The sequence below is a fragment of the Catharus ustulatus genome, chromosome 23 (genome assembly GCF_009819885.2).
Source record: "Catharus ustulatus isolate bCatUst1 chromosome 23, bCatUst1.pri.v2, whole genome shotgun sequence".
In the NCBI taxonomy this organism is placed as follows: domain Eukaryota; kingdom Metazoa; phylum Chordata; class Aves; order Passeriformes; family Turdidae; genus Catharus; species Catharus ustulatus.
The window spans coordinates 4,784,700-4,798,308 of NC_046243.1; the positions used below are offsets into that span (position 1 = coordinate 4,784,700).

The 13,609-nt window shown below is 60.5% G+C and overlaps 1 protein-coding gene across 2 annotated transcripts; it reads right to left on the reverse strand.

Moving 5' to 3' along the window:
* Positions 1–269: 269 nt before the first annotated feature.
* SLC25A39 (solute carrier family 25 member 39) lies at positions 270–8,136 on the reverse strand. 2 transcript variants are annotated; one of them, XM_033079021.1, is made up of 12 exons: positions 8,049–8,136; positions 4,327–4,435; positions 4,190–4,249; positions 3,268–3,312; positions 2,509–2,618; positions 2,320–2,387; positions 2,090–2,214; positions 1,827–2,000; positions 882–991; positions 687–768; positions 519–599; positions 270–436 (listed from the first exon to the last, which is right to left on the reverse strand). In XM_033079021.1, exons 2-12 carry the CDS (start codon positions 4,421–4,423, stop codon positions 318–320), a joined length of 1,071 nt encoding a protein of 356 aa, XP_032934912.1. In that variant the 5' UTR covers positions 4,424–4,435; positions 8,049–8,136; the 3' UTR covers positions 270–317. The 2 variants fall into 2 exon arrangements, with proteins under 2 accessions (XP_032934912.1, XP_032934910.1); XM_033079019.1 differs by lacking the exon at positions 3,268–3,312 and having other exon boundaries at positions 8,049–8,126.
* Between the last annotated feature and the right edge of the window lie 5,473 nt (positions 8,137–13,609).

Consider the following 13,609-nt stretch of genomic DNA (forward strand, 5'->3'; position numbering starts at 1 on the left):
CATCTCCTGCCAGGCCGAGTCTCCTGGGACACTCATCCTTGCCAGTGTCCGTGATTCCAGCAGCAGCATCCGTCCAGCCCCAAGGGATGAGCGTGGGGGGCTCCATTTCCCCCCCCCAGTGTCACAGCAGCAGGCACAGATGTCCCTGGAGTGGCTGGGCCAGGAGTGGCCAGGCTGGCCTGGCCCCGTGTGCGGGCAGCGGGAGGCAGAGCAGGAACGAAGGCACTTGGGCTCTGCACAGCTCCTGGGACACCCGGCTGGAGCAGAGCTGGCACTGTCCCCTGGGCATGGCACATCCAGCCCTGCCCCAGGCCTGTTCACAATCCCCGCAGCTGCTGCTCCTGGTTCAGCTTCTGGAAGAAGCTCTTGCCGAACTCGTAGGTGCTGATCATGATGGCGCAGGCAGGAGCCACCTTGATGACGCGGGGCAGGAACCCTGCAGGGACAGTGCCATGAGCCCCGTGGTGACACCAGGGCGCCCAGAACCCCAGCACAGGGCTGGGGAACGTCCTCCTCACCTGCAAACAGCCCCCGGGTGCCCGACTCGGCGCGGATCCGCTGCATGAGCAGCCAGGTGGAGGAAGGCTTGGAGGCTTTGACTGCGGGAAGAGGGGAGTGGGTGAGGGCTGGGGGACACCCATGGGGAGTCCTGGCTGTCCCCAGGGACCTGGAGCCCGGCCCCTCACCTGGGTGCACCTCACTGTCTCCCAGCTCGATCTGCCGCTGGGTTTTGACCACGTCGAAGGGCAGCGTCAGCACCGCGGCCACCTGCGGGGTGGACACTGGATGGTGACCAGGACGTGGGGCGGGCTCTGCTGTCACCTCCCAGCACCAATCCCAGCCCCACTCCCCCCAGGAGAGCCCCAGCACCCCAAACTCACCGTGCCAGAGATGGCCCCGGAGGTGAAGCTGACCGTGAACGTGGCACCGTCCAGCCAGGGCTGCCCGCAGAGCCACGTCCTCACCAGCTCGTAGTTAAACCAGTACAGAGCTGGGGAGAGGAGACACCAGTGCTGCCCTGGGTACCCTGGGGACACCAACACCCAGCACAGGGCTGCCCTGGGGACACCAACCCCCAGCACAGGGCTGCCCTGGGGACACCAACCCCCAGCACAGCGCTGCCCTGGGCACCCTGGGGACACCAACCCCAGCACAGCGCTGCCCTGGGCACCCTGGGGACACCAACCCCCAGCACAGGGCTGCCCTGGGCACCCTGGGGACACCAACCCCCAGCACAGGGCTGCCCTGGGCACCCTGGGGACACCAACCCCCGGCACAGGGCTGCCCTGGGCACCCTGGGGACACCAACCCCAGCACAGGGCTGCCCTGGGGACACCAACCCCCAGCACAGCGCTGCCCTGGGCACCCTGGGGACACCAACCCCCAGCACAGGGCTACCCTGGGGACACCAACCCCCAGCACAGGGCTGCCCTGGGCACACCAACCCCCAGCACAGGGCACCCTGGGGACACCAACACCCAGCACAGGGCTGCCCTGGGCACCCTGGGGACACCAACCCACAGCACAGGGCTGCCCTGGGGACACCAACCCCCAGCACAGGGCTGCCCTGGGCACCCTGGGGACACCAACCCTCAGCACAGGGCTGCCCTGGGGACACCAACCCCCAGCACAGGGCTGCCCTGGGGACACCAACCCCCAGCACAGGGCTGCCCTGGGGACACCAACCCCCAGGACAGGGCTGCCCTGGGCACACCAACCCCCAGCACATGGCTGCCCTGGGGACACCAACCCCCAGCACAGGGCTGCCCTGGGGACACCAACCCCCAGCACAGGGCTGCCGTTGGTTCCCCACCCCGCAGCCATACCCGAGAAGGGCACGTCCCGCAGCACGGTGGGTCCCCAGCCCCTCCAGAGGGACAGCCAGCCGTCCTGCGCCACCGCTGACCGGATGCAGGCGCGCAGCTCGCGGTAGCTCAGCTGCTGGGACTGCAGCTTGGTGCGGATCAGCTCCAGGGGGCTGATGACTGTCACAGCACCCACTGCAACACAGGGACACAGGGGATGAGCTCTGTCTGCTCCAGGGCTGTCCCAGGACACGGGGTGGGCACGGGGGAGGAGCGGCACTCACGCCTGGCCAGGGCCCCAGCCAGCAGGGGGATGGAGTGGCTCCAGCTGCCCATCCGAGCGTGCAGGTAGTCCCGCAGCTGGTCGTAGGCCGTGAAGTAAATGACGGTGGCTGGCACAGCCATCACCCTGTGAGGAGCAGGAGAAGGGGTGTGAGGGGTACAAGCCCTCCCTGGGGGCTGGCAGGGGGTTTGGGACTAATGTCTGTGTGCCTGGTGGGACCCCCAAACTCACAGGGTGGGGGGCAAGCCGCTCCACAGAGATCTGAGCCCCTCATTGCGTGTGATCTTCACAAAGGCATCCTGGGGAGAGAGCAGAGCACCAGGGGCAGGAGTTACAGGAGGGAAAAGGACACACAACCCCCCAGAAAACATCCCAATGCCCTTCTGGGATGGGGAGGCCCCTGCTGTGCCTGGAGCTCACCAGCGTGCCCGTGAAGTGGCCGGGGGCCTTGTACCAGGCAGAGCAGCCGTTGCCGTTCTGGCAGACGTACAGGTGGTCCATGAGCCCGTTGCAGTACAGGAAACACTTCCCTGAGGCAGCAAACAGCAGCAGCACCATTACACAGGAGACCCTTCCCCTCTGCCCCACGCCCAGCACAGCTGACCCCAAAGCTGTCACATCTTCCAGGAGCCAAACCCTCAGTGCTGGAGCCCAGTGTGGACCAGTCCGAGACCGAGGCCAGGAGAGGAACAACCCTCCAGCAAGGGTCTGATCATGGCCAGAACCAGGGGATGGGCACACCCAGCTCCATGGCAGGGCTGGGGACACAGCAGGACCCACTGCCAGCAATGGGAGAGGGTTGATGCCTCACTTGGCCTTGGCTCTGCTGCCCTGGCACAGTGGGGACACCAGCACTGGCCCCTCCACTGCGCTCTCAAGGCAGGCACAGGGGACACGGGGCAGTGGAAATCCAAGGGGATTTGGCAACAGGACAGAGTGACAAGATGGGGACCACAGAGAGCCAGGCCTGCTGCCCAGCAGATCCCCAGAGATGTGGCACAGCCAGGCCCAAAGCAGAGCTGCAGGGGCAGCCTGGGGTGGGGACAACGTCACACTGCAGGGATGTCCCCGCGGCCAGAGGAGCCCAAGCCAGTGGAGAAGCAAACCAGGATGAAGGCTGGGAAAGCAAAGCCACTGGCAGCAGGAGCCCCCGGCAGCAGGAGCCCCTGGGGTACTCACATGTGGCCGGCTGAGCGCCCCAGGGCACTGACTGCGCTGCCAACACTGAAACACACAATGGGGACACACTGAGCAGCCACCCAGGGGACATGCCACCACCCGGGGCTGGGCCACACCTGTGTGCCACAGCTCCCAGCCAGGCAGCAGGACAGCTCTGTGGGTGAGGGGGCTGCACGCCCCACAGCCACTCCCCACTCCTGTTGTCACCAAACCATCCCCTGGGGCCAGCCCCAGCCTGCTGAGCCCACAGGAGGGGGCAGAGCCCGTGGGGAGCAGCATGGAGACTGGAACCAAGGCGGTGGGGGAACAGCCAGCAGCAGGCTGAGCCTCTGGAGGGCTGGGGGCTGCCACTGACCCCTCGGCACCGGGCTGCAGAGGGGAAGGACAGAGCCAAGCACCAGCCCAGCTCCCCCAGCAGGGCCCCGAGGCGTGAGGACGAGGGGGCCATAGTGACCTGCCAGCTCACCATGGCCCCATGCTCCAGAGCAGAGTCACCCCTGCCACCAGCTGAGACACCCATGGGCTGCTGGCCCTGCCCCAGGGGGGTTACCTTTGGAGAAGGGGGCTGTTGGCCCTGCCCCAGGCTGGGTTACCTTTGGAGAAGGAGCTGCTGGCCCTGCCCAGGGGGGTTACCTTTGGAGAAGGGGGCTCTGGCCCTGCCCAGGGGGGGTTACCTTTGGAGAAGGGGGCTGCTGGCCCTGCCCCAGGGGGGTTACCTTTGGAGAAGGGGGCTCTAGCCCTGCCCAGGGGGGTTACCTTTGGAGAAGGGGGTGCTGGCCCTGCCCCAGGGGGGTTACCTTTGGAGAAGGGGGCTGCTGGCCCTGCCCCAGGGGGGTTACCTTTGGAGAAGGGGCTGCTGGCCCTGCCCCAGGGGGGTTACCTTTGGAGAAGGGGGCTGCTGGCCCTGCCCCAGGGGGGTTACCTTTGGAGAAGGGGGTCCTCTGGGCCTGCAGCCGGATCTTCACCACGTCCAGCGGCGTCACTAAAACGACACCACCCCTTAGCCCTGCCAGCCCCTGTGGCAGCCCCCCAGCCCACTGCCCACCCCAGCACACTCACCAAACAGGGAGGTGAGGATGGCACCCGTCCCCGAGGCCAACATCTGCTGCAGCGGCGTGATGCCCCCGCCGGGGCTCGGTGACATCTTCTCAGCCATGGCACTGTCCCCCTGCAAGGCAGGGCAGGGGATGCTCGAGGCTGGGGGGTCCCTGTGCAGGGCTGAGGGCCCCAGGGAGCCCCCCCAGCATCCCCAGAGCAGCAGAGTGAGGACAGGTGTCCCACACCCGCGGTGCTATCGCGGCAGCACACGGCCCCCCATAATCAGGGTGGCCTGGGGGGTGACAGGGACAGGCTCCCAGGGCCAGCCCAGCCCTGATAACACCCCCTGGCCTCACGCTGGCAGCAGGCCCAGCCTGGCTGGAGAGGTGGAGACAGTCCAGCCTTCCATGTCCTTGGGGAAGGAGGACTGTCCCCTCCCTGCACTCGGAAAATTAAGGACAGGAAGGAACAAAGTCTACGGAGCAGGGGAGCCGTGCCAGCCCCTCCGAGCGCGGCTGGGATGGCAGCAGAGCGCAGAGCAGCCATGGCAGGACACCAGGCAGGGGGACATCACCCTCCAGAGCTTGCTACAAGCACCCCAAAAAGGGTTTAGGCATCTCAAACCTCCTGACTGATCCTGCTGGGGCTTGGCAAGGCTGCAGCCCGCAGGGCTGGTGTGCTGCCCTCGGGAAGGAGGGGATGTCACACCCTTCCCTGGCAGGAGGGACCCTCAGCACATTCAGCACCAGCTGCTCCCTCTCGCTGAGCTGGGGATGGTTATCGTGCTGGGACAGGGCCATAGCAGGAGAGCTTCCAGGCTTTGGGAACCCACAGGGTTTTTAAAGCCTGGGAATGCAGCAAAAAACCATCACCATCTGACTCAGCAATCTGCAAGGTCAGACAAGTCATAAATCTCTCCTGCACTCCTCTGGAATTGTTGGGTGACCAAGGCTGCAAGTCAGGACAGGTCTGTCCTGAGGCCACACGTGCCAGCCCCACCGGGAGAGCTGGTCTGTCCTGGCATGGGTGCCAGCCCCACTGGGAGAGCTGGGTCTGTCCTGGCACGGGTGCCAACATACTGGGAGAGCTGGGTCTGTCCTGGCACGGGTGCCAGCCCCACTGGGTCTGTCCTGGCACGGGTGCCAGCCCCACTGGGAGAGCTGGGTCTGTCCTGGCATGGGTGCCAGCCCCACTGGGAGCTGGATCTGTCCTGGTACGGGTGCCAGCCCCACTGGGAGAGCTGGCTCAGTCCTGGCACGGGTGCCAGCCCCACTGGGAGAGCTGGATCTGTCCTGGCACGGGTGCCAGCCCCACTGGGAGAGCTGGGTCAGTCCTGGCACGGGTGCCAGCCCCACTGGGAGAGCTGGCTCTGTCCTGGCACGGGTGCCAACCCCACTGGGAGAGCTGGCTCTGTCCTGGCACGGGTGCCAGCCCCACTGGGAGCTGGATCTGTCCTGGCACGGGTGCCAGCCCCACTGGGAGAGCTGGATCTGTCCTGGCACGGGTGCCAGCCCCACTGGGAGAGCTGGGTCAGTCCTGGCACGGGTGCCAGCCCCACTGGGAGAGCTGGCTCTGTCCTGGCACGGGTGCCAGTCCCACTGGGTCTGTCCTGGCACGGGTGCCAGCCCCACTGGCTCTGTCCTGGCACGGGTGCCAGCCCCACTGGGAGAGCTGGCTCTGTCCTGGCACGGGTGCCAGTCCCACTGGGTCTGTCCTGGCACGGGTGCCAGCCCCACTGGCTCTGTCCTGGCACGGGTGCCAGCCCCACTGGGAGCTGGGTCTGTCCTGGCACGGGTGCCAGCCCCACTGGGAGAGCTGGGTCTGTCCTGGCACGGGTGCCAGCCCCACTGGGAGCTGGGTCTGTCCTGGCACGGGTGCCAGCCCCACTGGGTCTGTCCTGGCATGGGTGCCAGCCCCACTGGGACACCTGGATCCATCCCAGCCCTGCACGTGCCAGGAGCTGGGCCTGTCCTGAACTCAAACCCTCCATTCCCCCAGGACCTGGGGGCTCTTTGGGCACAGGCCCACAGTGCCCAGCACGGCAGGCCAGCGTGGCACGGGCCCCATGGCCATTACAAAACCGAGCCAGGGGCAGGGCGCTGCCTCGGGATCCTTCCCTGTGACCCAGCCCTGCAGCGGGCCTGACGCAAGCCGGGGGAAATCTCTCGCTCCCAGCTCTGCTGCACCTGATAAACTCAGTCCTTGAACGTGCCAGGACCCAACACAGCCCCAACACGGCCCCCGGGGCAGCGGGGACCTGCAGGGCTTCGTGTTTGCATCAGCTGGGAGCTCCTCCCGCCGGCATGCAGGATGAGATGAGACCCTGAGCCCAGAGTTCCTGAACCCAGAGCCCCCCGAGCCCCCAAATCCAGAGCCCCCTGAACTCAGAGCCCCTGAACCCAGAGCCCCCAAACCCAGAGCCCCCGAACCCAAAGCCCCCGAACCCAAAGCCCCTGAACCCCGAGCCCTCTGAACCCCATGAACCAGAGCCCCCCAAACCCAGAGCCCCTGAACCCAGAGTCCCCAAACCCAGAGACCCCCGAACCCAGAGCCCCTGACTCAGAGCCCCCTAAACCCAGAGCCCCCGAACCCAGAGCCCCCAAACCCAGAGCCCCCTGAACCCAGAGCTCCTGAACTCAGAGCCCCCCAAACCCAGAGCCCCCTGAACCCAGAGCCCCCTGAACTCAGAGCCCCCTGAACTCAGAGCCCCCTAAACTCAGAGACCCCTAAACTCAGAGCCCCCTAAACCCAGAGCCCCCAAACCCAGAGCCCCCTAAACCCAGAGCCCCCTGAGCCCAGAGCCCCCTGAACTCAGAGCCCCCTGAATCCAGAGCCCCCTGAACTCAGAGCCCCCAAACCCCGAGTCCCCCAAACCCAGAGCACCCTGAACTCAGAGCCCCCCAAACCCAGAGCCCCCCTGAACCCAGAGCCCCCGAATCCAGAGCCCCCAAACCCAGAGCACCCTGAACTCAGAGCCCCCCAAAATCCAGAGCCCCTGAACCCAGAGCCCCCAAACCCAGAGCCCCCTGAGCTCAGAGCCCCCAAACCCAGAGCCCCCAAATCCAGAGCCCCCTGAACCCAGAGCCCCCCGAATCCAGAGCCCCCTGAACCCTCGAACCCAGAGCCCCCTGAACTCAGAGCCTCCTAAACTCAGAGCCCCCAAACCCAGAGCCCCTGAACTCAGAGCCCCCGAACTCAGAGCTCTGCTCTGCCTGGAGTGACAGCAGGGTGGGCACGGCACGGTGACATCGGGACAATAAAAAGGGGGGAACACGGGTTAAGATGATCAGTGCAAACAATTCCCAGGGACGGGGGCAGCTCGAGGGGCTCTTGGCGGACTGGAGGGGCCCAGCCCCGATCCAGACGGAATTCCAGCGGCAGATCCCAGGCACTCTGACCCTGCCATGCGAGGCTGGGTCCCCATCACCGCCCCCGGACAGCACCGGGATCTGCTCCTGCTGGAACAAACCGCTGTCCCCAGAGCAGGGGACAGGCAGTGCTGCTGTGTCCCCCCTGCCCCAGGGCCCCCATGCTGGACTCTGAACCCCTGCCCGATTTCTGTCCCCCTATCCTGGGCGCTGAACCCCTGCCCGGGAGGGGATCCCGGGGGTCCCCGCGGCCGCACGACCCCCGACACCGGGGGAAACTGAGGCAGCGGTCGCGCGTGCCGGCCCACGAGGGGGATGACGTGCGGGACGGAGTGTCGGGGGAGTGTCGGGGGAGTGCCGGGGGTTCCGCCCCACCTGCTCATTCCAGCCCGGCTTGGCGCGTCCCTCCGGGACCGGCGGCGGGCGCGGCGGCGGCGGCGCCTTTAAGGGACCCCATGGGCGCCGCGCGCGCCCTCCGCCGCACTTCCGCCCGCCCCGCCCCGCGCCTGCGCGCTGCGCCCCGCGCGCCCCTGCGCCCCCTGCCGGCCCGGGGGGGCAGCGCGCCCCGAGCGCCGGGAGCGCGAATAGCTGGGATACAGAAACAGCTGGAATGCAGGAATACAAACAGCTGGAATACACAAATACAAACAGCTGGGTACAGAAACACCTAGGATACAGAAATACCTGGGATATAGAAATACCTGGAATACAGAAATACAAACAGCTGGAATACGGAAACAGCTGGGTACAGAAACACCTGGGATAGAGAAACAGCTGGGATACACAAATACCTGGAATACAGAAATACAAATACTTGGAATAAAAAAACAGCTGAGATACAGAAACACCTGGGATAGAGAAACAGCTGGGATACACAAACACATGCGATACAGAAACAGTCGGGATACAGAAATACCTGGGATATAGAAATACCTGGGATAGAGAAACAGCTGGAATACAGAAATATAAACAGCTGGAATACACAAATATAAACAGCTGGGTACAGAAATACCTGGGATACAGAAACACCTGGGATATAGAAACACCTGGGATACACAAATACAAGTACCTGGAATACACAAACAACTGGAATGCGGAAACAGCTGGGTACAGAAACACCTAGGATACACAAATACAAGTACCTGGAATACACAAACAGCTGGAATGCGGAAACAGCTGAGTACAGAAACACCTGGGATATAGAAATACCTGGGATATAGAAATACCTGGGATATAGAAATACCGGGAATACACAAATATAAACAGGTGGAATACGGAAACAGCTGGGTACAGAAACACCTGGGATATAGAAATACCTGGGATATAGAAATACCTGGAATACACAAATATAAACAGCTGGAATACGGAAACAGCTGGGTACAGAAACAGCTGGGATACACAAATACAAATACCTGGAATACACAAACACCTGGGATACACAAACAGCTGGAATACAGAAATATAAACAGCTGGAATACGGAAATAGCTGGGTACAGAAATACCTGGGATAGAGAAACACCTGGGATACACAAATACAAGTACCTGGAATACACAAACAGCTGGAATGCGGAAACAGCTGAGTACAGAAACACCTGGGATATAGAAATACCTGGGATATAGAAATACCGGGAATACACAAATATAAACAGCTGGAATACGGAAACAGCTGGGTACAGAAATACCTGGGATACAGAAATACCTGGGATATAGAAATACCTGGAATACACAAATATAAACAGCTGGAATACGGAAACAGCTGGGTACAGAAACACCTAGGATACACAAATACAAATACCTGAAATACACAAACACCTGGAATACACAAACAGCTGGAATACAGGAATATAAACAGCTGGAATACGGAAACAGCTGGGTACAGAAACACCTGGGATACACAAATACAAATACCTGGAATACACAAACACCTGGAATACACAAACAGCTGGAATACAGAAATATAAACAGCTGGAATACACAAATACCTGGAATACAGAAATAAAAATACTTGGAATACACAAACAGCTGAGATACAGAAACACCTGGGATACACAAACACATGCGATACAGAAACAGTCGGGATACAGAAATACCTGGGATAGAGAAACAGCTGGAATACAGGAATATAAACAGCTGGAATACGGAAACAGCTGGGTACAGAAACACCTGGGATCCACAAACACATGCGATACAGAAACAGTCGGGATACAGAAATACCTGGGATATAGAAATACCTGGAATACAGAAATACAAACAGCTGGAATACGGAAACAGCTGGGTACAGAAACACCTGGGATAGAGAAACAGCTGGGATACACAAATACCTGGAATACAGAAATACAAATACTTGGAATACACAAACAACTGAGATACAGAAACACCTGGGATAGAGAAACAGCCGGGATACACAAACACATGCGATACAGAAACAGTCAGGATACAGAAATACCTGGGATATAGAAATACCTGGGATAGAGAAACAGCTGGAATACAGAAATATAAACAGCTGGAATACGGAAACAGCTGGGTACAGAAACACCTGGGATACACAAACACCTGGGATACACAAATATCTGGGATACAGAAATACCTGGGATATAGAAACAGCTGGGTACAGAAACATCTGGGATACACAAACAGCTGGGATACAGAAATACCTGGGATACACAAATACAAATGCCTGGAATACACAAATACCTGGAATACAGAAATACCTGGGATACGGAAACAGCTGGGAGACAGAAACATCTGGGATACACAAACAAACAGCTGGAATACGGAAATATCTGGGTACAGAAACACCTGGGACACACAAACACCTGGGATACACAAATACAAACAGCTGGAATACAGAAACAGCTGGGATACAGAAACATCTGGAATACAGAAACAGCTGGGATACAGAAATGCCTGGGACACAGACACACTTGGAATACAGACACCTAGGGCACAGAAACACCTGGGACACAGCAACATTGTACACAAACAGGCAGTATAGAAACACCTGGTACAGAAACAGCTGGAACACAAACAGCTGGAACACAGACATCTGGAACACAGACACCTGGTATAGAAACAGCTGGAACACAAACATCTGGTACACAGACACCGGGAACACAGATACATTTGTACAGACCCCCGTAACACAAACACCCTGAACACACCTGGCACACCCCTGGCACACCCCTGGTAGACAATCCTGTACGTGCCCTGTGCCCTCGCCATGCTGGAGCCCTGGGGCTCTCAGCCCTGAGCCCCCCAGGGTTGCACACTCTGGTGTGGCTCGCACGCTCATCGTGCCAGGGTCAGCGGCAGGCTGGGACACGGGCACGGTGCCGTGCCAGGCCCAGTGCCACTGTGCTGCTGCAGAGGAACAAAGCCTCTCAGTTCCCACTGTGAGCACCCAGCATCTCCCCCTGCAGCTCCTCCGAGCAGGGAGGAGAGTGCCCTGCCAGTTCCACCTGAGAGCTGGGATTAATGCCAGGACCTGGTGGGGCTGGGGGCTGGAGTCCCATCTCTGCTCAGTGCACACCCTCGTGTTGAGTCCTTCCTTTGTTTCCTACAGAGAACCCCGAGTCCTTCTGGGTGAGGTGGTGATCTCCATGAGGGGCTCTTATTTCTGCTTGTAGTTAAATTTGGAGATTTGCTCGGGACGAGTGATTAGACATTGGAAGGGGCTGCCCAGGGCGGTTTGGAGTCCCCATCCCTGGAGCTGTCCAAGGAATGACTCAACACGGCACTCAGCAAGGTGGGGACTGGGCACAGGCTGGACTGGATGATCTTGGATCTCCAGTCTCATGGTTCTGGGAAGGTGGTTCAAGCTGGTCCGTGGGTGGGTGGGAAGGAGCAGAGCCCTTCTGGTGCCCTCAGCCCCTCCTGTAATCCGGGCTGATGACAGCAGATGGCTCCCAACGCCCCTCTGAACCCCTCATTGTGGGCTCAGAGCTGGTCCCACAGCTCAGTAACAGAACTGGGGTGCAGGATGGGGGTGAGATGACAGCTCTGACAGCTCTGTCTGTGTGACAGCATCACTGCAGGACCTGCTGTGCTGCTGCATGGTGCAATCCCTGCCTCAGAGCCGCCTGAACTCTCGCCCTGACAAATCCACAGCCCTGTTTGCTCCCCTGCCAGTGCCATCCTGTGGGAAGGACGCAGTGCTCCAGCACAGGGGGTGTGCAGGTGCCAGAGCAGCTCTGCCTGTTGAACAGGAGCAGCTCAGGGTTCAGAGTCTGCAGTTCAGGGTTCAGAGCCTGCAGTCCCGGGGTGTTTGGAATGGAGCCTGTGTCACCCACAGAGATGTTCCCTGTCCCTTTGCAGAGCTGGCAGAGCTCTGGTGGCTGCTCTCCTCCAGGAGCAACGTCCCTCCTGGCTGCTGGTATCTCTGAGAATTGTCAGTGAAGGGGGAAGCTACTGCCAGGAACTGCCCTTCCGTGACACCAGGTCCCAGGGAATCTTGGCTTTAAGTGATGTGAGCCCAGGAGCCTGATAATTCCCACAAGGTCCCATAAGTGAACACATCCTGTGCCTCCCTGATGAGTCAGCTCTGCCTCAGACACACGGGCTTTAAATGATCTGAAAGCCTCTTGCAGCTGGTAATTTAGAAATGGAAAAATGATTAATTAAAAATATATCTGTCCTTAGGGGTATTGGGTCTTGTATCTTCTTGTTTAGGTGTTGGGCTCTGTGTGGCTGTAAAGAGACAGGAATAACGCTTTTTCAGATGGGGTGGGTCAAGAGGGACCATTGAAAAACGGTTTAAGTGCCTTGGCCTCAATTTTTCATGTCTGTCCGTTTGCTAAAGAGGTCAGGGTGAAAGGGTGAGTTTGTTTATCCCGAGCTCAGCACTGCTGAGGACCTGGCTGTGTGTCTGTGCTGAGTCACGGCCCGCTGGCCGCTGCGCTGTCCAAACCCTGCAACGTTTGTGTCCCAGTTCACATCCTCGCAGTGCCGCTGGCCTTGGCGGGGTGCTGAGGGTGCACCGCGCTCTGATTGCTGTGAAAACCAACTCTGGAGAGAACCACGCTGAAATACGTGTCTGGTTTGTGGGAAGGAGCCAGCTGAGCTCTAATCCCCCCCTGAGCCGCGGGGCCGGTTTGCGTGAGCCCTGCTCGGGGCTGTCCTGCCGTGACACCGCGGGGCCGTGCTTGTGTAACCGCCTGCTCCAGCTCCGCGGTGCTTACGAAACCTGGTGTGTGTCCTGGGCCACGAAAACTGGTGTGTCCTGGGCCACCAAACCTGGTGTGTCCTGGGCCACGAAACCCAGCTGTGTCCTGGGCCACCAAACCTGGCTGTGTCTGTCCTGGGCCACCAAACCCGGCTGTGTCCTGGGGCACAAAACTCAGCTGTGTCCTGGGCCATGAAACCCGGCTGTGTCCTGGGCCACCAAACTCGGCTGTGTCCTGGGCCACCAAATCCAGCTGTGTCCTGAGTCATGAAATCCAGCTGTGTCCTGGGCCACGAAACCCGGCTGTGTCCTGGGCCACCAAACCTGGTGTGTCCTGGGCCATGAAACCCGGCTGTGTCCATCCTGGGCCATGAAACCTGCCTGTGTCTGTCCTGGGCCACAAAACCCATCTGTGTCCTGGGCCACCAAACCCGGCTGTGTCCTGGGCCACCAAACCCGGCTGTGTCCTGGGCCACGAAAACTGCTGTGTCCTGGGCCACCAAACCTGGTGTGTCCTGGGCCACGAAACCCGGTGTGTCCTGGGCCACCAAACCTGGCTGTGTCCTGGGCCACCAAACCTGGCTGTGTCCTGGGCCACCAAACCCGGCTGTGTCCATCCTGGGCCATGAAACCTGGCTGTGTCCTGGGCCACGAAAACTGGTGTGTCCTGGGCCACGAAACCTGGTGTGTCCTGGGCCATGAAACCTGGCTGTGTCCTGAGCCATGAAACCTGGTGTGTCCTGGGCCGTGAAACCTGGTGTGTCCTGGGCCACGA